This window comes from Doryrhamphus excisus, chromosome 12, assembly GCF_030265055.1.
Source record: "Doryrhamphus excisus isolate RoL2022-K1 chromosome 12, RoL_Dexc_1.0, whole genome shotgun sequence".
NCBI classification, from domain to species: domain Eukaryota; kingdom Metazoa; phylum Chordata; class Actinopteri; order Syngnathiformes; family Syngnathidae; genus Doryrhamphus; species Doryrhamphus excisus.
In genome coordinates, this window is record NC_080477.1 from 14,506,105 (window position 1) to 14,531,199 (window position 25,095).

The 25,095-nt window shown below is 41.9% G+C and overlaps 4 protein-coding genes across 18 annotated transcripts in view; 1 reads left to right on the plus strand and 3 right to left on the minus strand.

Annotated features, from left to right (window-relative positions):
• Nucleotides 1–15: 15 nt before the first annotated feature.
• On the minus strand, nt 16–9,992 carry depdc7a (DEP domain containing 7, paralog a). Of its 3 annotated transcripts, XM_058088564.1 has the most exons (10): nt 9,894–9,957; nt 9,523–9,615; nt 4,676–5,132; nt 3,609–3,739; nt 3,299–3,491; nt 2,014–2,234; nt 1,794–1,936; nt 1,602–1,727; nt 819–897; nt 17–727 (listed from the first exon to the last, which is right to left on the minus strand). In XM_058088564.1, exons 3-10 carry the CDS (start codon nt 5,122–5,124, stop codon nt 504–506), a joined length of 1,566 nt encoding a protein of 521 aa, XP_057944547.1. In that variant the 5' UTR covers nt 5,125–5,132; nt 9,523–9,615; nt 9,894–9,957; the 3' UTR covers nt 17–503. The 3 variants fall into 3 exon arrangements, with proteins under 3 accessions (XP_057944545.1, XP_057944547.1, XP_057944546.1); XM_058088562.1 differs by lacking the exons at nt 9,523–9,615; nt 9,894–9,957 and adding an exon at nt 8,169–8,388 and having other exon boundaries at nt 16–727; XM_058088563.1 differs by lacking the exon at nt 9,523–9,615 and having other exon boundaries at nt 19–727; nt 9,894–9,992.
• Nucleotides 5,858–25,095, plus strand: part of wt1b (WT1 transcription factor b) — a 44,299-nt gene continuing 25,061 nt past the window's right edge. For 3 of the 7 annotated variants that reach the window (XM_058088567.1, XM_058088570.1, XM_058088565.1), the window contains exons 1-3: nt 8,857–9,160; nt 13,828–14,063; nt 20,329–20,542. The gene's annotated coding sequence lies outside the window, so the exon portion shown is untranslated. Of the gene's footprint in view, nt 6,099–8,853; nt 9,161–13,827; nt 14,064–19,666; nt 19,817–20,328; nt 20,543–25,095 lie in introns of those variants that run through there. The other 4 variants (XM_058088569.1, XM_058088572.1, XM_058088566.1 and 1 more) reach the window with 4 other exon arrangements.
• Nucleotides 11,838–20,671, minus strand: qser1 (glutamine and serine rich 1). Of its 7 annotated transcripts, none has more exons than XM_058088558.1 (13): nt 20,333–20,671; nt 19,257–19,366; nt 18,691–18,816; nt 15,376–18,564; nt 14,823–15,124; nt 14,623–14,739; nt 14,083–14,216; nt 13,825–13,946; nt 13,575–13,712; nt 13,380–13,477; nt 13,164–13,310; nt 12,873–12,968; nt 11,838–12,807 (listed from the first exon to the last, which is right to left on the minus strand). In XM_058088558.1, the coding sequence occupies exons 1-13, from the start codon at nt 20,440–20,442 to the stop codon at nt 12,673–12,675; spliced, it is 4,824 nt and encodes a 1,607-aa protein (XP_057944541.1). In that variant the 5' UTR covers nt 20,443–20,671; the 3' UTR covers nt 11,838–12,672. The 7 variants fall into 7 exon arrangements, with proteins under 7 accessions (XP_057944541.1, XP_057944540.1, XP_057944539.1 ...); XM_058088557.1 differs by having other exon boundaries at nt 13,813–13,946; XM_058088556.1 differs by having other exon boundaries at nt 13,825–14,006; nt 20,333–20,670.
• Nucleotides 21,382–24,302, minus strand: prrg4 (proline rich Gla (G-carboxyglutamic acid) 4 (transmembrane)). Its single transcript, XM_058088574.1, has 6 exons — nt 23,834–24,302; nt 23,585–23,748; nt 23,487–23,514; nt 22,899–23,040; nt 22,209–22,391; nt 21,382–22,124 (listed from the first exon to the last, which is right to left on the minus strand). Exons 1-6 carry the CDS (start codon nt 23,952–23,954, stop codon nt 22,097–22,099), a joined length of 666 nt encoding a protein of 221 aa, XP_057944557.1. The 5' UTR covers nt 23,955–24,302; the 3' UTR covers nt 21,382–22,096.

Sequence of the window (25,095 nt, forward strand, 5' to 3'; positions counted from 1 at the left end):
ACAGCTGGTCTGCATCGCTTTATTGTTTATTTGGAACATTGTTATTCTTTTTCCAATAAGCACAAATAATACAGTTATTGAGTACTGACATTCCTACTGAGCTTACTTTATGAGAGAACACCAGTTATTATTAAAAAAAATGTTTATTTTTCCAAGACATCTAGTACAATATGACACTTCCAATTTTCTTTGTTTGGGGAAGGCCTAGGTTTGGTGTGGAAGACTGAGAAAAATTCATAGACACGCTCCCAACATCCTGTCTTCTCCGTAGAGTGGAAGTGTTCTAGCTCCAAAATAGAGAACAACTTCTTCCTTATCTTCAAATTCCTGTGGTGGTTAGAGTACAATTTTTCTCAAATTTTTTTTTGTCCATACAATATATATATTTAATAAACTTATCCCAAAAAATCACAGCTTAATTCACATTCTTAGTCAACAGACTATTTACAGAAAGGCAATCCATATCTTCAAATGTACATATTATATTACACCAATATAAACTTTTACTGTAGCACCACATTCATGCTGGACATCTTATTGCCAAAATACTGCACAAAAATTTCCGGGTGTCCTTTGTAAAACTGTCCCAAGAGACGTCGCTTTTCTTTGGGAGGTACATTAGGGTTCTCGTGGATGGTCCGCAGTAACGACCGCAGTTCCTCTTTAGTGTGTTTTTCCGTATTTTCCGAGTAAGCCTTCACGGTCTGTCTTGTGCAATATGTAGATCCTAAATATAAAGAGGGGAGAACATAGCGTATAAGACATGTTTTCTGAGAAGAAGAGAAAATGATGACGGTGTAAAGCATGAATGTGCATACCTGTTATAACATCGGCATCCTTGCCTTTGACGATGTTTTTTAATCTGTCGCTCACCATCGTGTGTAATGAAACAGGAACCTGATGGCAAAAAATTGGCCTATTTAACATTTTGAGTCATGTAAGACAAAGTGGTAGCATGTTTTGTAGGCAATAATTACAGAGACTTGACTATTAGACTTGAGTCAAAAACATGCTAGGTTAATTGGTGACTCCAAATTGTCCATAGGTATGAATGTGAGTGTGAATGGTTGTTTGTCTATATGTGCCCTGTGATTGGCTGGCGACCAGTGCAGGGCGTACCCCGCCTCTCACCCAAAGACAGCTGGGATAGATTCTAGCATACCTGTGACCCTAGTGAGGATAAGCAGCATAGAACAAATAACAAAATATCCTTGATCCTCCATGATCTGAAACATTTAAGTGTGACAAACATGCAGGAAGGCTCTTAGAGAACTAGAGTGTGCGTGTGTGTGTGTGTGTGGTCGGTGAAGACAGGATGGAAGTATTAAAGAGGAGAGCACAAACAAAAGCGCAATTATTGTCTTTGCTCCCAGTGCAGCTCCCTTATATAACAATCAGGTTTATCGCCTCCTTCCTGTTGGGAAGCTCTTCATTTTGGGTTTTTTTTTTTTTTTGACAGGAGACAGATGCATTTAATTTTATGGAATCTCTTCTAAGCAGTTCCTGATGTGTTCCGGAGTTGAAACTCACGTAAACAACTTGTTATCGTGGTCTAAAAAAACTCTTGCTGAGAGCATGATTGTTATCATGCTAACACTCACTTTGAACAGATCGCAGTGGTTGTCCATCATAAACAGAACCATCAGGTCCACTTTGCCCTTGGAGAGTCTTCTGCTGTAGACGATGGCGCTGGAGAACGACCTCTTTACTGCCATGCGGTTCTCGATCTGAGGAGAGCGTGTGTGGTTAGTAAACATGGAGGAAGCACTTCACTACAACACACACACACAAACCTCTTTGTGAAGCTTGATGTCCTGCGTTCTGGCGGCAATAGCCATGAACCTCAGCAGCCGTCGCAGCTCCTCCCTGCAGCGGGAGTCCTGCAGCTTCAGGCTGAGCTGCAGAGCCTCCAGAGCTTGTTCCAGCTTACCGTTCACTGATAACAATGAAATTAAACGTATGAGGTAAAGGGCAAGCGACATCTTGAAGCAAAAGAGGAGAGCATCTTCTCACCGAGAAGCTCGGAGATGCCCGAGTGGATGTCGAATACATGGTTGCTCAGCAAAGGCGGCTGGTCCGCTTGAGCGTAATGCTGAGCCAGGACGTCGTAGAGCAGCCTCTTACACTGGACAAGGTCGCTGGCACGGCCTGCCAAACCTCGACTAACCTCCACCACTTGCTCATCAGGGAGAAACTCCAGACAGTCCACAGCGCCTGACATCCACTCATCTTCACTAAAGGGACAGAGAAGAAGAAAAGTAGAATTTAAGTCAAACTAGAGAGGGAATACTGTCACCTAATGTCATTATATAGGAATATTCATTGTATTTGTATGGCTAAATGAACCAAACCACAAATACAAGGCATTCAGAAGATGCATTCAAGGCATTGATGAAATCAGTCACTCAGACATACTGACTTGATCGCTTGAAAAACGGGCTTTTGTTGCTGGTTTGAATGATCTCAAAATAATAACTAAATAATAACACTAATAAAAACATGGCCACAACCCACGGCTGGAGGAAACTCTACTGTGGATCCTTGATGTCACTTCCTGTTCACCACTCACTCTGCTCTCCTCGAAAACACATTCATAGCAACACACTCTCGCATGAATCTTATTTATGTCTTAAAGGGGAACTGCACTTTTGAATTTTGCCCATCATTCACAATCCTCATGTGAAACATGAACACATATTTCTTTCCCTTTTCTGTACATTGGTAGCGCAAGAAAAACAAGTTAATATGAGTAAGCTAACAACGGACGTCAATACATCTATTTTGACGCTAAAGCCCTCACAAAAAAACCCTCAAAAAACAGTGTTCCATTTCCATAATTGACTTGTTTCATTAACCAAGCTACAGCCATATTATTATTGTAGCAGCATTTTTTACCGACTTACTCCTCTCATGTTATAATGTTATAATATAGTGGATTGTGAATGAAATTCCGCAAAAAGCGCAGTTCCCCTTTAAATTCACTAATCACGGCCAGGTCCAGAACCAAATGACTGTGATAAATGAAGGATTACTGCATAGCACTTTTATAGGTGACAAAGTAACAAATATTAGTGTGATATAGTTTCACAGTTTTTCTTTAATTTGATGTTAGAATTGAACATATTCATTTAGAAAATTCTTGTCGAATTACAAATTGTACCACTTTTGTAGCAGTTCACTGAAGTTCCACTGTCGTCCACCATTTTTATTTTGGTTGTGATTTACTGTACTTTAATGTGCTCTGTGGCATTCCAAAAAAGCATCCACTTTGGACACTGTTGTGTAGACACCCACTTACTGCGCCTCACTGAAGGCCTTCAGCACTTCTCTGTCCAAGTAGCTTGACGTCAACATCAGGTCCGAGTTGCTGTCCACGGCATACAAAGAAGACCGCGACGCATCCTTTCCCTCCAGCAAGTCCTCCAACAGCGGCAGCTCAATAAGCTGCAAAAGCCTGTACACAGCCTGCTGGTGCCACACCTCATCCACCACTGTGGAGGACACCCGCCGTAACATCACAAAAGGTCAGTGGAACACACAACACGTCGTACGTGTGACCTTTTGCACCATTTGGTTTTTCTTGCTGTTTTGTCTTGACTTCTACTTACGCTCCCGTGAGAGGCCCAAGTTGATCATCTGAGGGGTGACCGTGGAGCTGAGGTTGAGATTTCTCAGCACGTCCTCCACTGCTTTCCCTTTTCTAACCGGCGAGTGGGTAGAGTAGCTCGGTACCTCTTGTCTGGACAGAGAACGGACAAATTGGTGGACTTTGATTGGGTTTATCACACAAAATACATATTTTTGAATTGTTTTTCATGAATGTTTGTTTACAATGTTCCACCCCATGTAGACCCTCCTTCTTCTATTGTCTATTTTCTGGCGCAGACTGGACATACAGTACACACTGTTCCATGTTTTTTCACCATTTGTGGATAATGGCTGTGTCTGTGGTTTTGCTGGAGTTCCAGAGCTTTAGAAATGGCTATCATAGATCTTAATTAATCCCAGTTATGTTTTTACAGGGGGAGCAATCCCTTTTTCCACACAGGGTCATGCGAGTTTGGATTTTTTTTTCTCACTTTCATTTAAAAACTGCATTTTGTGTTCAGTTATGTTGCTGTCTATTTTTGACAGCCTTAGTAATAACCTTTATCACATACTACAGTATTAATTGGCCCTGTACCCTAGAAACCGCCCATGAATGATACGGGAAAAAGGGCGAAATGATACTGTGTCAAAGCCCAGGGCAGTGATACTGATAAAATATAGAGTCTAACCATGTCCAGTATCAGCCCCCGTAGCTGTCCTGGTATCGTGCCCGTGAAACAACCAATCAGAGAACAGCGCACGAGCGTGAACACACAGTTTACACTGTTTAGATATAATACATGTAATAAACTGAAACTTTCTGTAAACAAAATGGTCTTTTGATTAAATAGTACGTGATAATAAGCTCATGATTAAATAGTATGTGATAATAAGATCATCACATGGTTTGTCTGGTATCAGGCCCAGTATCATGCCCCCAAGTGTCAGTATCAGCCCTCGACCGAAGGCCCGATACCAGACAAACCATGTGATAACCTATAAGTACAATATTAGCGTATCGCTGTAATATGCTGGAGGACAAAGTCAGTCCTAAATGAGATCTATAATATAAGTAATGCATCCATACCTTTCACATGAAGGACTGTAGTTTTTGTTTCTGTTTATGCTTGGAGAGTCATAGCCGCTCTCTATGGTCCCAGTTGAGGTGGACTTGGTGTTGTTCAGCGGCGACGTGCCACTTGGCAGGTTTAAGAACCTGTACAAACTACAGCTGCTGTCCTCAAACGTGGCCCGCTTCTTTTCCTTCCCAAATACTTTGACTCCCACTGGCTCAAAGACCCTTGAGTCCATCAGAGCTTGACACAGACGGACGGCCTTGTGGCGAGGTACAGCCACGTCGCCGAAGAAGCGATTCAAGGTGATGTGAGCCAATACGGTGTCCACGGCCTCCGAGCCCAGGAAACAGTCCTGATAGGACTTAAGGTTATGGCGCCGCCTCTTGACCTCCACATGAGTGTGGAGATAGGAGATGATGCTGCTCCAGATTTGGGTGGCCCGAAATGGGTTCCCAGCCATGCCTCGTTCTGATGGATGCAAGAGAACAAAAAACAATTAACTTAGAACAATTAATTCATCACTTGTTATATTAGTGCCCTTCCCCAATTCTGATGCTGGAAAAACAAAGTGAACCAAACTGTAGCGGTCATTTGTCATATGGTTGAACCAGCTGTGGGGTTCATCACGCAACACACAGAGACCTCCCTACAGGTGAGATGTTAGCGTAGCGTTCATTTCACCACAGGAAACTGTTTAGCAAATGTTAGGGCAGGGGAGGGGGTGGTCAGTCGTGTCAGCAGCAGCAGCAGCAGCAGCAAGGAGCCATAAGTCAGCCTGTGACAGTCGCAACTACACTCAATGTTATGATAACACAACATGACAAATGCTATTATAGAGCCATCTGTGACCAGATGAACAAAGCAGACTTTGATGGAGTTAAAAGCGAAGAGGGAGGGTGGGCTGACTTTCTGCCCTGACCATATTCCAGTTTATGTGAGGAATAGTAAGTGACATAACAATTATTGTTCATGTTTATCATGGTGATTGTAAGAGACTTTTCTCTTACTTCAACTTTTACCAGATTTTTTTGATTGATAGGTGGCCGTATCACTTCCCGACTAGAAAAGGGGAAAAAAAGCCTTTATAGCGGACCTATTATGCTAATTTTTTGTCCCTTTGTATTGAGTTGGGCACTCCTATAGAGCGGCTAGACACAATAATCAGCACGCAAAGCTTTATAGTTCTTCCAGAATCTGCACCTATTCAGCTGTATTTTTTTTGGATTTCGTGGTTCCCGTGAAAACGGTCTATTTTAATGTATTCCACCCACGCCCCACCTCCGGGCATGCTCACTCTGCTTGCGTGATTTTTTTTTTTATGTCCGCTTTTAACATACAGCCATATGTGTTGGATCCCGAATCCGATCTGGAAGTAGAGACTGGACAGTCCAAAGTTTCTCAAGAAAAGAGGTTACTTCAAAACGTCTGTCAATGGTAAGTAGCTATAGCATTTTAGGTAGGGCAGAGCGCTTATCTGGCTTACATATAAGGACGTCCGCCACATTGTGACATCACAAAGGGACAGTTTTACGACGCCTTTTGAAACCAAGCGTTTTGAGCCATCCCAAACGTATTTCAGGGCTGACTTCCAAATGCGCAAAGCTCATTATCTGAAACTTTGACGTTGTTTAAGACCTTCTGCACGCTACACTCACATTTTTCCATCCCTACATGATCTCTACCGAGCTATTATCAAATGCATTTCTGCAACCTAGAGGTTGTTTTTATGGCCTAAAATTGCTCTGACGTGTAATCCATTACGGCCACACTCTGTGTGTGCCCGGTCCTGTTCTGTTCTCGGAAGCTAAGCAGAGTCGAGCCTGGTTAGTACTTGGACGGCTGACTGCCTGGGAATACCAGGTGCTGTAAGCTCGAGCCGCACAGTGGTTGAGTGGTTAGCACACAGGCCACACAGCTAGGAGACCTAAGTTCGATTCCACCTTCGGCCATCTCTGTGTGGAGTTAGCATGAAATTCTGGAAACATTCCCATTGTGAATTCTCATTGTGAATGGTTGTTTGTCTATATGTGCCCTGTGATTGGCTGGCGACCAGTCCAGGCTGTACCCCGCCTCTTGCCCCAAGACAGCTGGGATAGGCTCCAGCACCCCCACAACCCTTGTGAGGATAAGCGGTACAAAATGAATGAATGAATGTAATCTATCAATGGGGAGTTGAGTCATCTCTTTTTGTGCAAAAAACCTTAAAAAGCATATAAAATAATAATTAATAACAACAACCAAACTAACACAAGTCATTTTCTTAGTGCAAACAAATGCACTATGCACAATAATATAGATAACAGCATTTTTATATATGCATTTAACTTCATTTTCTAACTTCATATACAGAAGAAACAAGGCACCGAAAGACTATTGCCAATCACTCTTAAATCATGTTATCAGATTAAAAATCCTTGTTATAGAGGTCAGGGCCATCTGGGTAATCCACACAATTCCCTGGATTACTAATTACTGAATAAATCCGGATCTTATCAATGTCCATTAACCCTTGTTAGAAACAAAAAAAGACAGAAAGGAGGAAAGGGGATCATGGGGGTATGTTGGATCACTATGGCATCACTGAGCATTTTAAATGAAGCTGCATGTACTGTATAAGGAGTGTTTGCACACATCAGCGCAGGTAAATAATTGCAGAGGGAGACACATGCCATCAACACAGGGGGACTTTTTGTCCCCCTGGCAAACACACGGGAGGTCAAATCACAGCAGCAGCCTCATTAACATCAACATCACCATCATCATTATGTTGCAGTAAATAGTCTGCTCGGACCCAAAGGATGCTGTCAGAATACATCACTGATGTTCTAATACACTCTTGCACTGTGTGTGGCATTGGGCCATTAACAGCCGGTGTGCAGATAATCTTCATTCCTTTGGCATGCAAGAACAAGTGAGATTAAGCAGTCAAAGTCAAAACCACCTCGTTGCCATTGGCCCGTTTATATGTGAACTGTCGTATCAGGTGTACAAGCACTTTTACCTTCTTGTGTACACAAACTCTGCAACGCCAAGGTAATATCTGACAACAGCATGTTACGTTGATTTATGGGCTAGAAGGAAGATCTGGTCACTGAATCACAAAAAAATAAATGCTTCATAAATAGCCAAACAGTGACGTATTGTGAAGTGTAAGATATAATATTAACTAAATGTGGGATCACTATTTGGCAAGCTCTCGCATTTCATGGTGATAGAACTTCATTTCATTTTGTCAGAATTAATCAATCACCTTAACTCAAATTAACTCAAATTTTGTAAGCCGTGCAAAGAAGCTTCAAACAGCAACTCAATTATTGTTATTGTAAAATAAACCACATATTAAGACCTGCAATAAGCTCTACTACTCATCACTAACAAACTATTGATGCCTACCAGCCTCCATGACGGTGGAGAACCAATATATGAAGTGTTTTGCAATCAAATATGCTAATCCTAACCACTAGTAATCAGTGTATAAATAACAATAAACAGGATCAGTACTACCTGCTACTCGATGCATGCAGAGTACCTCCAGTGACAGTAAGGACCCATACACTGCCCTGCTCTTCCTCCTCCTTGTCTTCCTCCTCACTGCCATGAAAGTGACGCACACCAACCGCCTCCAAACCGAAACTATCTCCTCCTCCTTGCATTGCTAATGAATTATTCAGTAGCCAATCAGCACCCCGCAATGTACTTTCAAGGGAGAATGAGAAGCTCCTTGCTTACCTCATTCCGCCATTTAAACAACGAAACATTTAAGAGAATTCATTACTAGTGGCGTGCGATACTACTAGATTTGGTATCGATCAGATACCAAGTAAATACTGAGCCTGTATCACTGACACTTTTTTCTAAATGAAAGTGAATGCATCATCAGTCTAAATCTGAATGATTTTTTATTACCTTTCTGCCTTTTAGATTATGAATCAGTTAAAATTCATGAAAGAATTTGGGCAGACTGTATAAATACATGTAAAATACTTTATTTGCACAATAAAAGTTTTTGTCTTACAAATTATACAACTTGCCATGGTCTCGTTTTCGGTTGGAAATATAACCAAACAACGCTGCTCTTTCTTTCTGCCATTCTTCTGCTCTCTCCGTGGTAGGTCTGGGCTTGCCTGCAGCAGGTAGTGGTGTGTGGTGTTTACTTGCCTGTTGAGTCACGTGACGTAAATCAAATACAAGAGAGGGAGGGGGGAGCAAACGCATCCACGTTGTATCTTAATTGAAACCGCTGAAGCCTAAGTATCGATCTTTTTAGATTGGTATCGATTGATACAACGTTGGCATCGATATTATCGATATTTGGATCGATCCGCCCGCCACTATTACTAACAAAAGTGTATGAAAACAAGGTGGCTGTTTAGCATTATACAGTTAGCTATAGTTAGCTAAGAAGAAAACTGATAAAACCAAGAAAAATAAGAAGACTTGATAAAGACAAGCCGGTCATCATGATGAAATAAGCTGACTAATGGCCGACTAAGAAGGTAAATATGCATTTTGTTAAACTCACTGGACAACTGTATTACTATTACTACTGTATAGCTATTTTCTGTCAAAGACCACAATACTTTTATAAAACAAAGAAAAACATGAAAGCCTTTTAATCATCGAATAATGCTCACACTCCAGGAAGTTTTGAATATTTTCTTGACGTTAAAGGAAAACTGCATTTCTTTACCAGGGCCCAGGAAAGAAGTTTTGGTAAAGGGTGATATGCAGGGTTTCATTACATTTGATATTCATATGACCTAGTCTGTTTTATGCTATTTGGTAAGATTGTAAATACGTAAAAGAACTACTCCAGTTGTTGAATTCATGCACACACGTCACAGATCCGAGTACTCACATTTACTGCCGATATCACATAACCTCAAAGTTCTGACCCCGGTGACTGGCACCGATCTGCCTTGAGGTGTAAATAATCCGACAGCGGAAAAAACTAAACAAAAAAACAAAGTAAGGTGACACTACGAACTCAAGAATGGGAACGTGACTCAAGTACAGCATATAACAGGTAACATTCAAGAGTGCAAGGCCAAACCGGTTTGTTTACATAAAAGAAATGCTGTTTGACATAGTCTAAAAAGGAGAACCATGGGTGATGTACGGTCCAAAATCCAACAAATAAGGCCTTACCCTTACAAGAGCCCTAGAACGTAAATAAAATATGCCTAAAAAGAGATTTTTAAGAAATATTAATAAGAGAATTGCACTCACCTTGTTTCCAGTCAGTGTGGTTGTTGTGCTTTTATCCATCCACATATCACTAACACACCTTAGAGGAAAGGTAACTCAGTCCTTGAAGAGTGGGAAGCCTTGTGGTTTATTGAAAAACTGGTTTCACAACTCTACACAAGAACACGCCTGTGTTTTGTAAACCTGCCACTTTTTCATAAGGAAAATTGTTGAATAAAAACACAATGGGAGAGAGAGAAAGAGTCAGGTTAATATGAATAATATGCTATTATTATTAAACTCTTCCTCTGAAAGAATGAATACGGTAATCACGTATTAAGCTCCCTATAATTTATTTTTTCCAATATCAGATTTTTCCCACACATTTGGCCTTATTGCCCCCCCATTTGTTTACGAGGCAGAATGCATAGGGCATAGCCAGGATGTTGCAGCGCCACATAATCCATCACTGCCTCCAACAAACAAACATACAAAATTCATCATCATTTTATCGCTTTCTTTTCCATGTAAAGCATTATTTGTGTACATAGTATGTAGTATTAAAGATTTTTTTGAAGCACATAAGCACAAAGCACATAAACCAGGGATACAGCATAGTACTTATAATACTTATAGTACTTATGATAAATAAGATATTCATTCATTTTCTACCGCTAAAAATCAATAATCACATACTACACATGATAGAAAATACCTAAAGCAGGTGGCACAAAGTGAATGCATGACCCGTCTGGATGTTGGCTGCTTGAATCCACTGCAGACATGATATGGAGGCTTAAATGGATGTTACAGCAGCTAAAGTGAACTTTAAAGTGTCAATGAATCTATCAACGGGACTTGCCTAAACATTTAGTAGCTACAACAAAAGGCTTGACCATCACTGTCGTACTTACACACGTGGGAGCCCCTCTCTCATCCCTCATTCCCAGGAACAAGGCAGTACATTCATATTCATCTAGAAAGCAGTTCAGCATGCGTCTCGACCAGTTTGACCAGTAGTGGAATGGTGGACTGATCCCCCTCCCTACAAAGGACAGAGGTTCTTCTCTCCCGTCTGCACAGAGACACATTTGTTTTACAGTCATTTTTCCATTGTGGCAGCACTATGATGGTTATGTTTTATTCAACAGGCTGGTGGTTCACACTGAATAGTTTGCTCGTGAGAGCACTGAGGGCCAGCATAGAAGATCCACTTATAGATATGCAATGAAAAGCATGTACACCACCTACCTCCAAATGCTGTCATTTGGTTTTATTATCTGAAACTTAAAAAATACCCCCCCACACACACATGATTGAATTGAGTTTAAAATTTACATCTAGCATGAAAGTAATACCGCATTTCAGAAAAAGAACATCATACCAACAGTAAAATGTGGTGGTAGTGTGATGGCCTTGGGCCATTTTGCTGCTTGTGATAAATGGAACCATGAATTTTGCTGTCTACTAAGAAATTCTGAAGAAGGATGCCATTTGTTCCTGACCTCAATTTGAAATGAACTTGGGTTCTGCAGCAGGACAATGATCCAAAACACGCCAGTAAATCCACCTCAGAAAGGCTGAAGAAAAACAAAATGATGACTTTGCAGTGGCCGAGACCTGACTTTAGATGCTTTGGCATGACGTTGAAAAGGCGGTTCATGCTGAAAAATCCTCCAATGTTCACAATCACTTTTTCACACAGGGCCATGTTAGTTTGGATTTTTTTAAATAAAGAAAGAAATTGTGGTTATGCTGAAATTAGGCTCCAGCATAACCGCGACCCTAGTGATACGGTATAGACAGACAGATTAATCTTTTTAATTAAATCATAAGACGTTTCATTCAAAAAATTAATTTTTTGTTCAGTTGTGTTGTCCTTGTTTGATGATCGGAAACATTTACATGTGACAAACATGCAAAAAATAAGAAATCAGGAAGTAGGCACCTGTATATCAACAATACATCTAAAATGAAAGAAAAGTGTTACACGCAGCCCTTTATTTACAAACTGCATCGAACATTTGAGCACACTTTTGCCTAAAGACATAAAAATACTCTATTATTGATGAAAAACAAAAAAGTCCTGAACAATATTTACGTCTGTGAAAAATATATATCTATTCATCATAAAATGTGAGCTATGCAAAGGAGTATAAAGGCAGCTTTATTTGACCCTTAGAACAATATTCATTATAAAAATGGGAGTCAGGGGTTGTAGCACAAAAGTTGAAATGTATACGAGATACAGCATTTCACTAGCAATATTCCAACCTGCTGTTTCTTATACAAAATGTACACTATGTATATATACAGTATATATACTATATATGAATAGCCATGTGTGAGTTGGCACTATTTTAAAAAGGTATATAACTAGAGTTATATATATATATATATATAATATAAATTTTACTTTTTACAATCAGCTTCTCTCTGTTTGAGCGTACTTATCAGAGTGCTAAAACTAGTTAGATCTGTAGGCCATCTACATTCTATGCCAATTTCATCTCATCATCATCTCATTTCAGTCATCTGGCTAAAAAAAAAATAGAAACTGTAAATCTATAATAGAGAGCAATATAAAAGGGCCCTGTGGCTACAAACGCTACAAACACAGACTAGGAGAAGCTTGTTGAGGAAAACGCACCTAGAACGTCATTTCCTGGTGCTTTCCACTGAGACGCAGGCGGTGTACACTAACCTTAATTGGTTCCTATTAAGGCCTCAGCCCCTCTTTAACAGACATGTAGGAGTTGGGAGGACAACCTTAGGAGTACGAGTCCTTGTTTTAAGTACTTATTAAGTCTTTTTGAGTCCATCATCGGCAGGCCTGCTGCACTTGATTTATAAGCTCCCCAAAGCGATTGAAAAGCCCCTCCACCCAAGCTCCATTCTGCAGGCACTTTTGCATGGTCTCCTGCTGTCCCTGCTCTCCTGTCTTCACCCGCAGGACCTGGAGGCCAAGCACCACCGTGTTATGAAAGACTTCTAGTGAAATAAGTATATTAAGAGTCTCACCTCGTCCTTACACATGAGGTATGTGTGGTACTTGTAGTGTTGTAGAGAGTGATACAAAGAGAACCACTGGCTTTTCTGCTGGTCCACTGTGTACTCCTGCAGGAAGAAAGAGACAGGTATTAAAAGTGATCTGGCGCCCTCTGCTGGACTTAGAACAAGAGCACAGCTATAAAGAGAGACACATGGTGCTTTCATATTGCGTAAAAAGAGACATTTGCACCCAAAGAATAGCGGATGTAAGCCAACACAATTAAGTAAATGTTGTAAAAAAAACAACCCACACATTCATACCTGTGGAACTTTGTCAGGCAACTTGTAAGGCTTCAAGGTCTTCCTGTTGTAGGCCTTCCCGCTGAGACGCACCTTGAAGGTGGGTGCCTCCCCGTCCTTCTTCAGCTCTGTCACCACTGAGATCTCGGGGGAGCTGTCCAGCGCCGTCTGAAGAACACTTATGACTTGTGTTGCAACCAAACAGCAACAACGTGCTGTTCCAAAGACAAAACTCACCTTGAGGACTTGCCCAATGTGCAGTTTTTGAAGCAAGCGTTTCCTGTTGTCCGTGATCAACCCATCCATTCTTCTCATATGTGGCAGCAACAACTCATCTATACCATGTGAAAAGATGTCAGACTGATTGAAACCACTTTATCCAGGTTGCTCCTGCTAAGCTACCACGCTGAGGAGAATAGTTTGGTAATTTACCATTCCTTCGCTCAAGTTCTGTCACCACATCTTCATCGATGGCAATGCTAATGAGCAGTTCCACAAAGCTCTTGAAAGTGTCCATCATTGTTCTTGTATTGAGAAGTCGTGAAGCAAAAGGCACAGGAGGGTTTATGTCTAGGGACATGTGACAAGGAAGCAAGCAGCAACAAGTTTAGACCACAATCCTATGTAAAATTCCCAAACTGAGAACCATCAAAAATGCTTCATCTTCTACCATCTTCTTCACCAGCATCTTCTGCAGAAGAAGATCCCGAGACAGCGGGTGACAATGCCTCCTTCCATTTCCTCCTCTTCTTGGGTGGTGGCTCTGCTCTTGACTTGAAGGGCTTGGTGGATCGAGGCTTTTGGCTATGAGACGGCGAGAAGGGGGCAGCTGTTAAGCCCAACAAGGTCTTCACCTGAAAACTCCTGTAAAACACACCAAAAGATGACATCACCGCCAGAAACAGCACTCAACCCATGGAGGTTTGTGATCTTCGCTCACCTTAGTGAGTTCATAGGTTTGCACCGTGGCTTCCGACTGCACACTCGGACATACTCCCTTTTGTTTACAGTGTCCAGAAACTTCACATAGACTCTCTGGTACATGGTCTTGGCATCACCAAAGTATCCCAGATACTACACACAGCCAACAAAAAAAAGTTACATAGAAGAATAAACTAGTTTTACATGAGAAACATATTCGTGTAAAAAGAAAAAACTATGATTAATAATAAGTTAACCCAAGGTTCTCAAGGTTTCCCTCTCACTTGTGCTTGAGTAAAATGAATAAAAACACTCTACTTTAATAAACAGGGTTCCTTACATTTATTTCTGATGGCTCGCCACTGATATATTTGCGCCGCCACAAATGCATTTGGCGCTACCTGTTTTGTGGTGGTCTGCATCGTAACTTTGCTCCGAATTCCTAAGCGGACAGCAATATTTCTTGCTGGAGCCCAGGTTTTTGTGGCTTTTAAAATATATATTTTTACCTCAATTGATACTCAATTATTTGAGTAATGAAGTATACATGTTCACTCACACTGTTAGTAGCCGAGAACACTCGCTTCCCATCTCGTAATTCTGGCACAAATTTCTGTAGAAGAGCCTTCTGGACTTTCCAAATGGCGGGAGGCTCACTTCCTGCTCGCATCGTCCCCTGATAACAAAGCACAGTGCATATTATTTACAAGTGGAATAGGATTCATTTTCTTGCTAGAAGCCCATTTGCATGCTTTTTACCTTCAAGACCTCAATATCCTCATTCCTCACAACAAACTCATCTCTTTCCCGGTACATTCCTTCCCCTCCGCTGTCCGACAGCTCCTCGTCAGTCAGTCCCTCAATGGCCACACTCGTCAGCTGTACAGCAATTTGGCCAGGTGGCGTCTCTTCAGACTGCTGTTTGACCGCAGTTGCGATTCCTGTGACGACGGCGTTTGGCATTTGGCCGGAAATGGATATTGGTGGAAAGTGGGGTTCTGTGATGTTGAACGTCACAGTGGGCACTTGGAGTGGTTTCAGTATCATAATGGGGATGTTATCTGGAGGAGGATTAAATACACATTAGCATGCTAAGAATTGATTAGTTTTCCTCATTGAGCATCTTTACACGCCAGTAACAGCTTGAGGAAAGTAGTTGAGGGTAAGTAGAAAACATCAAATCATGCTGAAATCTGTTATTTGAGGCGCCGACTGTGCCACACTTGGAAAACCCCTGCTCTACAGTTAAGTAACCAGGTCCAGTGTTGCAACAGGACTGTTTATGAAAAATGTTGACTGTGTGTTACTATACCTGGCTTGGCTTTGCGTTCTGCGGACTCATCAAGGGCAGAGAGCGCTGAGCTGATGCTGTTCCTCAGTGCCTGGTTCTTTCCAGTGTTCTCCTCTTCATCAGAGCTGAACGATGGCAGCGTCTCCAAGTTCTTCTGTAGCTCTTCATCCAGACGTTTCTGCTGAGAGCTTGCTCCCTGACTCTGCTGGGCAATCAGTGGACCCGGCACAGTTTGAATTTTGGGGGGTACAATAGACTGTGGTGGTTTGGCCAAGACACTGGGTTTTTTGGGCCGACTGACAGTTCTTGAAGGATTTGTGGGATACTGCTGTTTGGGGCCAGATTTAATGAAGTCCAGGAAGGAGCCGATGAAACCGGTTTTCACCTCTGGCTGTTTCTCTTCCACCTCCCGAATCTTCTGCCTAATTCTCTCCTGCTGTGGACAACCATCATACGTGCTTTGTGAGGCAGACGGGCTGGCATCACCGCCCCTGGAGTTATGCCGTTTTGCTGACACGGAGCGCTTTGCTGGCTTTGCTTGTATATTATCTTCTCCCTTTGTCAAAGATTTAGAGCGGACTTTCTTTTTGGGGAAATCCTCCATACCTGGGCACTCCATGAGGCCGTTCTCAGTTTTGATACACTGACCTTTGACAGTGCTTTGGAAGTCTGAAGGGTCATAAACTTGCCCAACTGAGTGGTAGTCGTTTTCCGAGCTTTCCGCATCTCCATTGGTGTCAAGATCAGAACTGTTGTCATGAACAGACAGTCCTTGCCGGTCTGTAGAGATCTGTGCTCCGTTCAACGTCATAGGCATGGAGTTACTATCTGTGAGGATTGTCTGTTGTGCTGTGGAGAAACTCTGTGACATGTGCGTTACATCCACTGTCTGAAAGTGATTCTTGGCATCAACAGAACCTGCCATCGCTACCATTTCAGCCTGGCTGGAAGAGGCAGCTTTAACCAAATCCTGCGGTGTGACGCCACAAGCAGCCACAGTGGCAGCTAAGATGTCGTCAACGTTTGATAAAATATTCCTTTCATCGGCAAGTAGCACAGAATCCGGGAAACAAAGGGAGTTAAGGGCAAATTGGTTCTTAGCATCATTTGACTGGTGATTTGCTGGCTGGCTGTAGTGGTCTTTAGAAGAATCGGAGCACCCCGAGCTCTGCGCAGACACAACTGTGACCTGCTGACTTTGTGTTTCAGAGACACTGGGACAAAGCAGTTGATCCTGATCCATCTGAAGATAATGGACATTCAGAGGTCCCAGACTTTGGCCTGTTTGAAGACCTTGCACTGGTACTACCTTTGAAGACATTTGGGCATGGTGCATGAGAGGCTGCTGAAGAAGAATCATCTGGTTAGGCTCTAAGAGAACCTGCGTGTTCGGGACAGTGATGAATTGGGTGTGGGATGCCGGGGTCTGTTCCTGGTGGGTTAGTTGTGGCTCGGATGATTTGATGTGAAGAGGCCGCTGCTTAAGTTCTGGGCTGAGGAGTGTATGTGAAGATATAACACCGGAGTTAGTTGTTTTTATATCTGCATTTTCCTGGTTGTTGGCACTGCTTAGGCGACTGTGGTGCTGGCCCAGGGAGCTCAACCTCTCGTGGCTAACCTGTGCTGTGTTTAGCTGTGAAAGCTGGTCATCAGAACGTGAACTGTCTCTGATGACACTTTGTGTTTTGTGGAGGTCATCCATTTTTGAAACAACATAGATTACATTGTTGTGTGCTGCCATGGTACCATTTACAACAGAGCCCCCCAAGGATGCCTGCTGGAGAGCCTGTAGGTCCTGTAAAGGGAGTTCTTCAAGTGTCTGTTTGCTATACGTTGGCTTTATGTCCTTTAATGATGATCTGATGTTATTATTATTTAAAGCTTGGGCAGTTGAAGAGTACGTAGCAGGCACAGTCTCATAAATATGTGTAGTCGGGACTGCTGCCTGCTGAGAAACTGTGCCAAGTGTTTTATTTCCCACAGAGGCTTGCATTAGGGCGTAGTCCTGTGCAGAGGTAGACAGATTCTGTCCACAAGTGGCTTGGTAAGAAAGGTTCAGGGATTGTACTATGGCATAGCGCTGAGATTGAGTGACAGAAGCCTGCTCCTGTGACTCAGACGTATAAACCACATTTGGGTTAGTTTGAGAGTGAGACGAGGGATAACTCCCTTGACACAAACCTTGGATCTGGACCCCATACTGTTCTTGGTTCAGGCCTGGACTGGGAGAGTATACCAGAGCCTGACTTACAGATGCCACATGGCTAGACAGACTGGAGATGGAAGGTAGTGTTTTATATAGGGATGATAAATTGTCTGAGGAGGAATGAGAGGGTTGTGTCTGGGTATGTGGTGTAATATAGGTCTGAGACAGACTGCTAGACATATGGCTGGGTAGTTGTGGTGCTAGATGGTTAGCAATCACAGAGTTCTGCTTTTGTCCAGGCTGGGAGAGGCTTTGATTCTCCTCATGGCCATCAGAAGCTAATTTGGACAAGCACTCTTTAGCTGTTGGGACTGTGGTGCATGAATAGCTTTGAGTAACTGACTCTACTTTGTGTTTTATGGCACCATTGATCCCGTGAGAGGAGTCATCTTCTGCAGAAGGGCTGCAAGACGCCGAGGTCTCATGAGATGGGTCTTGTTGGTAGGACATGGCCCCTTCACCACCAGAGCCATAGTAACCCTGTAATGAGTCCTCAGAATTGTGCATTTGTTCTGAGGCTACGTGGCTTGTAGAAGGCCTCTGGTGGTGTTTGATCACGCTACATTCCCGCTGAAGCGCTCTCTCAACAGAGCCTGAGAAAACGGTGGCACCGTAGGACTGTGAGGCACTATGACGGGCTGGTGGGAGAAGGCTAAACTGTGGTTCTAGGAGGTGCGGGGCCGACTCCTGGGCTGACCGGTATGTGGAGGACTGCACTGGAAGGGTTGAGCCCAAAACGGGGCCAGAAAGATTGAAGGTCAGGGCTGTCGGAAGCACACTTTGGCTCGGTTTGAGTTGGAGGAGGGGGTCGTGATGAGACAACAGACCATTGGTGGAACTGCTGAGGGCTGGTTCCTGGAGAGCCACGGAAGGGTTGGTGGAATAACTCCTGGAAGTGTATGGACCAGTATTTTGATAGGTTGACAGAGAAGCCGGTGAAGGAAATGTGGCGGTAGAAGGCAGAGCACCAGTCAAATACAGCTCCGTGGTGGAGGAGTTGATACCTTAATTGCAGAATTTAGAAGGCAATGAGATTAGAATTTATGGCTAAACAAGTATACCTTTGAGTTTATTTGAGAAGGCACTGTTTCGTACTATACTAATATTGAGAACAATGTATGTTTATTCACCTGCAGGCCATGATGGAGGTCTGAAAGGGGGAAGTAGTGAGGCACTAACAGGACTTCTTGATTCCATGGCTGACAGGAAGCTCATGATTGAGGTCTCTGAAGTATTCATGTTTGTGTCAAGTGCTCCTGGTGGTCAGGAGTTACACAGTTAGTCCAAAATTAGTAATCACTTTATTTTACAAATGCAAAATAATGCAACAATACCGGACATCGCAACATAGAGTAGAACCGTCAAGGTTGAACATGCTTAGGTCATACAATTCAGAATCTGACAGAACCTTCTGTCATATATGTCAAATATTTTTACATATATGACATCAGTTTATCATGTGAGACGTCAGCTCAGTTAGCATCTAAGGCAGTGGTTGTGGGATCCACCATCACCTTCGTGACAAACAGCGACCCAAATTGCGGGTAATAGCAATGTAAGTCTCACCTCCCTGGAACAATCACCGTGTCCATCTTTACGTTTTCTTAAAACAGCACCTCCCTCTGTTTTGCACTTTTGTGAATAAAATGTTTTCCATAAAATATTAATTTGACCCTTTATAGCAACATAAGCTCACCTGTGACAGTAGACAGGTGTGCTGTAGTGTAGGTGGGGAGCTGCTGTGTCGAAGTGTAGCTCTGGCGCTGGAGGAGGCCTGCATCAAGCTGCGCTGCACCATAACTGGAACTGAATAAAACAACAACTAAAATCACCACACACGGCAATCATGATGTAAAAAATATGATGACGAGCTGGAAGTTTAACTCATTTGAAGCTTGTCCCATAGGAAAACAGTTCCAAAATATAAACAGGATTGTTGAAAAAAGTATCTATTTCAACTGACCATCTAATCAAAGGCTAGTACTCAATGTGTGTGCTAAGTTGTGTGAGAGCAACTTAGTATTGATTTGCCTTTCATCACTGCTCTGGTATATCAATTACTAAAGTTAATTTATAACCACAACATTTAACTCAGCTGATTTGTTAGCATCCGTTTGTGGATGCTTGGGATTTAGCTTTTGAATATATGTCGGTGAAACTTTCAAGTCGCTTATGGTGGAAATTTATTTGGATGTTATTTATAACATCCAACACTTCTGCCACCAAATTGATTTCTCTTACCGGTGACAACTTTAGGTAAGTTCGCTAACTTGAGCATTTTTGTGTGCCAAAGTTAAAGCGCAAAAGTAGCACAACTTAAAATGAATATGTAAGGCATGAATGAATTCTCGATTATACTAATAGTAGCGACACGAAGCTAATTGGACATTCTCATCGTTGTTTTGACTGCCTCGAGTGTTGTTTATGTAATGGTGACTATCTGTAGCTCTATACCAATAACTTAATAAAAGCCTAAACAGTTAATGTTTCTGAAGTGTACACAAAAAGCATAAAGTTTGTGGAAAGTGCGCACAGCCATGGCGAGTAGGCTCACTATTAGCTAACAGCAAGGTAGTACACGTTAACTTACCGCTAAGTAACCTCTGACAAGTTAGCCAAAAGTTGGACCAAAATCTTCCAAGTCTTTTTTACTCTTCTCGTTCACCCACAGACGAGTGCACCCTTTACCCCGTAAAAAAACAGCTAGGCCCTCCATCCAGGATATTTCCTTAGTGAGGTGACCCACCCTCCTCTCCTCCCTCCATCAGTTACCTTGGCTTGATCGTAGCCGAGCTGCGGTCATAGGCCCAAGAGGCTGCGGGCTGTGCTGCTGGAGCCAGCGCGTCCGCAAAGCTGGAGCTCGGGTAGTTCCTGTCCATCATCCGGTGAACGGCTCACTTCCCCGGCGGAGCTTCGTGGAGCGGCGGACACACATCTTAGCAGCTGCTCACCGGCGGTCCGGTTAGAGCGGTGCACTGCACGGTAAGGCCCGCTAACTCCCCCCAGTGAAGACGTGCTATTCCCCGGATGAAAAAGTGTGCCTATCCCACCCCCCTTTTAGGTGACTTCTTGGTTAGTGTGTGTTCATGTCACAGTCTATCCTGCATGCGTTCGCGTACCCATGTTGGTAGAGTTCCCATCATGCACTTCTGCTGAAGTTAGCCCTTCTTCCACAGACCTGTACAATCTATTAGTATCTAACATATATTAATAAATAGCATGCAAATGCAAATAGAATGCACTTATATATTTCATAAGGCCAGGAGCTGTAACGGATTATGTGGCAAGTTATAAAACACGAACATCAAAGTGAATGCCATGTATCATCTGGATCAGTTATTCAACTTTTCATTTGTTTTAGCGGCCACATTATTGCTGTTGTTGAGTATATGTCAATTCATACATTAATATGTCACCTCGCCAAATGGTTCATTTAACTATGAAGTTTTAAGAACCTACAGCAAAGATCTTCTATATCAGAGGTTGTCAACTGGTGGATCGCAACCCAAAAGTGGGTTTCAGATCCATTCTTGGAGGGATTCTTGGATGTAATATGCAACCAGTGTTTGACTTGCTTTTCAAAATTTGAAGTTCAATTTAGCAATATTAGCAATCTCCCTCATCAGTAAATACATTTTTATTTAGTTGTTGTTAGTAGTTGTTAATGTTGATATTTTATTTGAATTTATGGAATTGTTTGTAAGCATGCCGTTATCATGTTCCTTCTCATTTCCATATAAAGTACTTGGACGTGTAATTACGTATTGAAGATGACAAAGGCAATTTTAAAAAACAAACCATGTCATTAATATATTAGTTTATTCAAAGTATCAAGAAAAAACAAAGATTTATACTTCAAGTACAAATTTGACCCCTTCTCATGAAGACAATTTGCACAATTATTTTCATCTTATCAAAATGTATTTTACTGCTGTTTTCTTGGCTTTCATCGTCACCAGAGTCAGAAATGTAAAAATACTTGTATTGTGTCAAGGTCACCATAAACATACTACATACTAGTCATGTTGCATAACATCACTCTCACTCCACGTTAGTGTTGAAATAACATTGAAAAGACACTACTGGGTAAAGCATGGGAGCCTGTAAGAACAAAGTGCTCAGTGCTACTTTGCATGTAGCGGCTGCTCCTGAAATAACTTGTTACTAATTAGAATGGAATAGTGATGCAAAACAATGATGATGATTTCCATCTGTCCTAACATTAAAATGTGTTTTAGTGCTGTTTTCTTGCACTAGGAAATGTAAACACTAGTATTGTGTTAATGTAAAATGTGATTTGATGTTACAGACGACCACTCTCAGTTTATCTTCAGTGAAGTTAGAATCAAATGGTAAAAGCGTTTATTCAGTGTAGCCTTTAGGATTTTTGTACAAAGTTAATTTAAGATGAAACATAATACAAGCTGCTGCACATAATACTTTGTAAGTTATTCCGGAAATTAAAAGGTGACTCAATCACAAAGGCCTGCATTGTATCTTGTGGTCATGTAAAGATGTGAAGGTCCTCGGACAACTCTACCGACGAATACTTCCAGTTCTCGAACTACAGTGAAAGAAGAGGAAAAAAAGTGTAAATAATTCTGATGATCAAGCTCACTCATCAATTTATGAAGTGATGAAGAAATACCCAGGATAAGGAGGCGGCGGGGCATCGTGTTGTCCACTTTTTGCGATGGCCTGCTCGTAAGAGGGCAGTCCAGGGGGATCCACATCCTCCATACGCGGCGGGGGCATGGGCTGTAAGGACACTTCCTCTAGTCGACGCATGATGAGAGGCGCATTGCTTCTCCTGGGACGTACACGAGCTGAGCTGTGGGAGGGTGATAAACGCGTACATAATATCCTGTGGCATGATTGGTGTATTCCAGTGAACAAGTTGGCTCAAATATTGCTAGTGATTGTGCTCCTTATGGATTATCATAGCTACAAATACACTTCTCTTACAACTGTAATCATCGTCAAAAATTGTCAGGGGGCCGTCCATATATAGGTGGTGATCAAACAGAATGAATATACTTGCTCACGGCGCAACGAAACAGAAGCAAAACACATCCACAGCAAGTTAACGCATGACATAAATCTATGTGGGTGATAAACAACAGCTAAGTGCTATATAACACTACTGTAACTTAAAACTGTTATTTCCAAATGCCCGCAAGGCATGCTAGGTAGTCCAGTCCAGCAGCAACAATAATGGGTTCCAAACTTGAGGTGTGCAAAATAACATTTCATGGGATGTAAAACCTTGTTTCAAAGACGTTACACATTTAGATATAAGTAAAGTAAATGGAGTCAAAATCAGGGATAGTGATTGTACCTGGCTCGGCTGAAGTCGTCCTTACATTTGCCTGGACAAAAATACCAGCTGAGGAGGCCCACCAGGACAAAGATCACCCCAACAACAACCAGTGCCACCAAGAGGGAAGTAATGTCCACTTTTGAGGGCTGCTTCTCCTTTTCTGTGGATTGGTGCAAGGCACAAACATCATCACAGGGTTCTGATGCTATCCTGCTTTAGATCAACAACTGTTAAAATAAATATCACTCCTTAAAAACAAAAGCCCTAGAGGAGCAATGCAGGTATGACGAGTGAGCATCAACCTTTAGATGTGCTCTGAAGGGTGGTTAAACAGGTTTTGTGCTGGTGTCTCAGTGTCTCAGTCTCACTGAGTTATGCAAGAGTTTTTTTTGACAACACATTCACTCACAGGACACCCATCGGAACGTACATGATTGGCAGTCAGAGATTATTACTTAGCGTGTTTATTATTGGAGTTGTGGAAAGTAGTAATTGAGCACAATCAACAATATGTGTATGAATGTTTGGTGGTGGTCGGAGATGCAAATTAGTGGCCATGTTTCGGTCAGACTACGCCAGGGCAGTCTGTGTTTATTCTTTTCTTACCTGCAGTGTATTTCTTCCAAAAATCATTCTGAAAAACACAAAAATACATCCTCAAAGCATGTCCATTTGCAATCAATGACCCAAGTGCACGACTTAACTGTAGCCGGAGTGTCCTCAAAAACCTCCCTTGCTTCTTCATAATTGCAGTCCTCCTCATAACACTCCCTTTCCAAATTTCCAGGGACGAAAATCTCAAAGTCGAAACGGTTAAACATCAGATGACGACCAAGGAACGAATTTGCCTCGCCTTCACCTACAAACACTTGACAGTGCAAATACATTTACATCCATAATAAGCTCGTTATTATGACTGATAGGGGCATAATTTAAGGAGGAAAACCCCTCACCTTCCTCTGGTGACCTTTCCTGTTCCGGTGCTGATCTCATCACACAGGCCAGCTCTGCACTGGGCAGGAGGAAGAGGAAGGTAGTGAAGACGAAGTAACATGGCACCAGCGGTGGGAGCATTAAAAGGCTACAAATTTAAGTTTCACCCTCAAAAAAATATTCAAACGAACCAATCGTTTATATAACCAAGAGCCAAAGTCTACTTATGGGGAACAAAAATAAAACCAACGGAGGTGTCGCAATGTCGAGGCTGATAAAACTTCCAAACAGGAAACGTCCAAAGGGCCCCGTCTCCTGTTTTCCCTACTATTTCACTTGATCAACATTACGATGCTTTAAAGAAAGAATAAGTGCTTCCGAGCTAGTCCCTTGTTGTTGCTTTTCAAAGACAACTTGTTTACCCTCGACTGATGTTCCGCTCTCTTCCTACAACTACCTGCCCAGACTCAATCAATCGATCGCGTTACCTGGATGACACGATGGGTTATGTACATGCTCACGGCCGCTAGATGGCAGCAGAGGCGCGACTCTTCACTGATTGTAGATTTGTAGATAGATTTTTATTTGTTTTTAAACAAAAATATACATGTAATACATTTTGTAATATACTATATAATTATCATTATTTTTATTAAGTGGATTTTTTTTCCGCATGGGAAAACTTAAAATGAAATACATTTTCATTCAATGGAAACATTTAGATCTGTATTGTTCATAAGTCATAACAATACTGTGTGATGATTTTTGAAAAAAAAGTCAGTGATAATTTTAAATTTGTGATATTAGACGTGTTGGACTATTTAAATGATTTTTTGTTTTTGTTGATGCAAACTACTGCAAGTTTATAAATGCTGCACATAAATAGAATTTAGAATAATTGGGAGAGCGACTGGAAATAGAAACACTGAGTTCAAATATGTGACTGATGTCCGTGATCTTCCAAAATCTTCTAAAGTTATCCTTAAGGAAATGTAACTTTTTTGAAAACGACTGAATGAAAAATGTACACTTAAGAGAACAAAATGTTATTTACGTTGCAGCACTTTCTCTTATGCGTTCATTCATTCATGTGGTGTAACTCCATAGGTCCATCTTGTCTAATAAACTCCAGGGGAATTTAAAGGGCTATCTCTTTTTAATTACCCTTTAAAAGTCAACATTTTGCCCAAACATTTGAAGCACATACATCTCAATCTATCTGATGCTTTTATAGCTTCAGGAGCTGTAACTTCTCCTCTAATGGGTAGCCACAAATGACTTT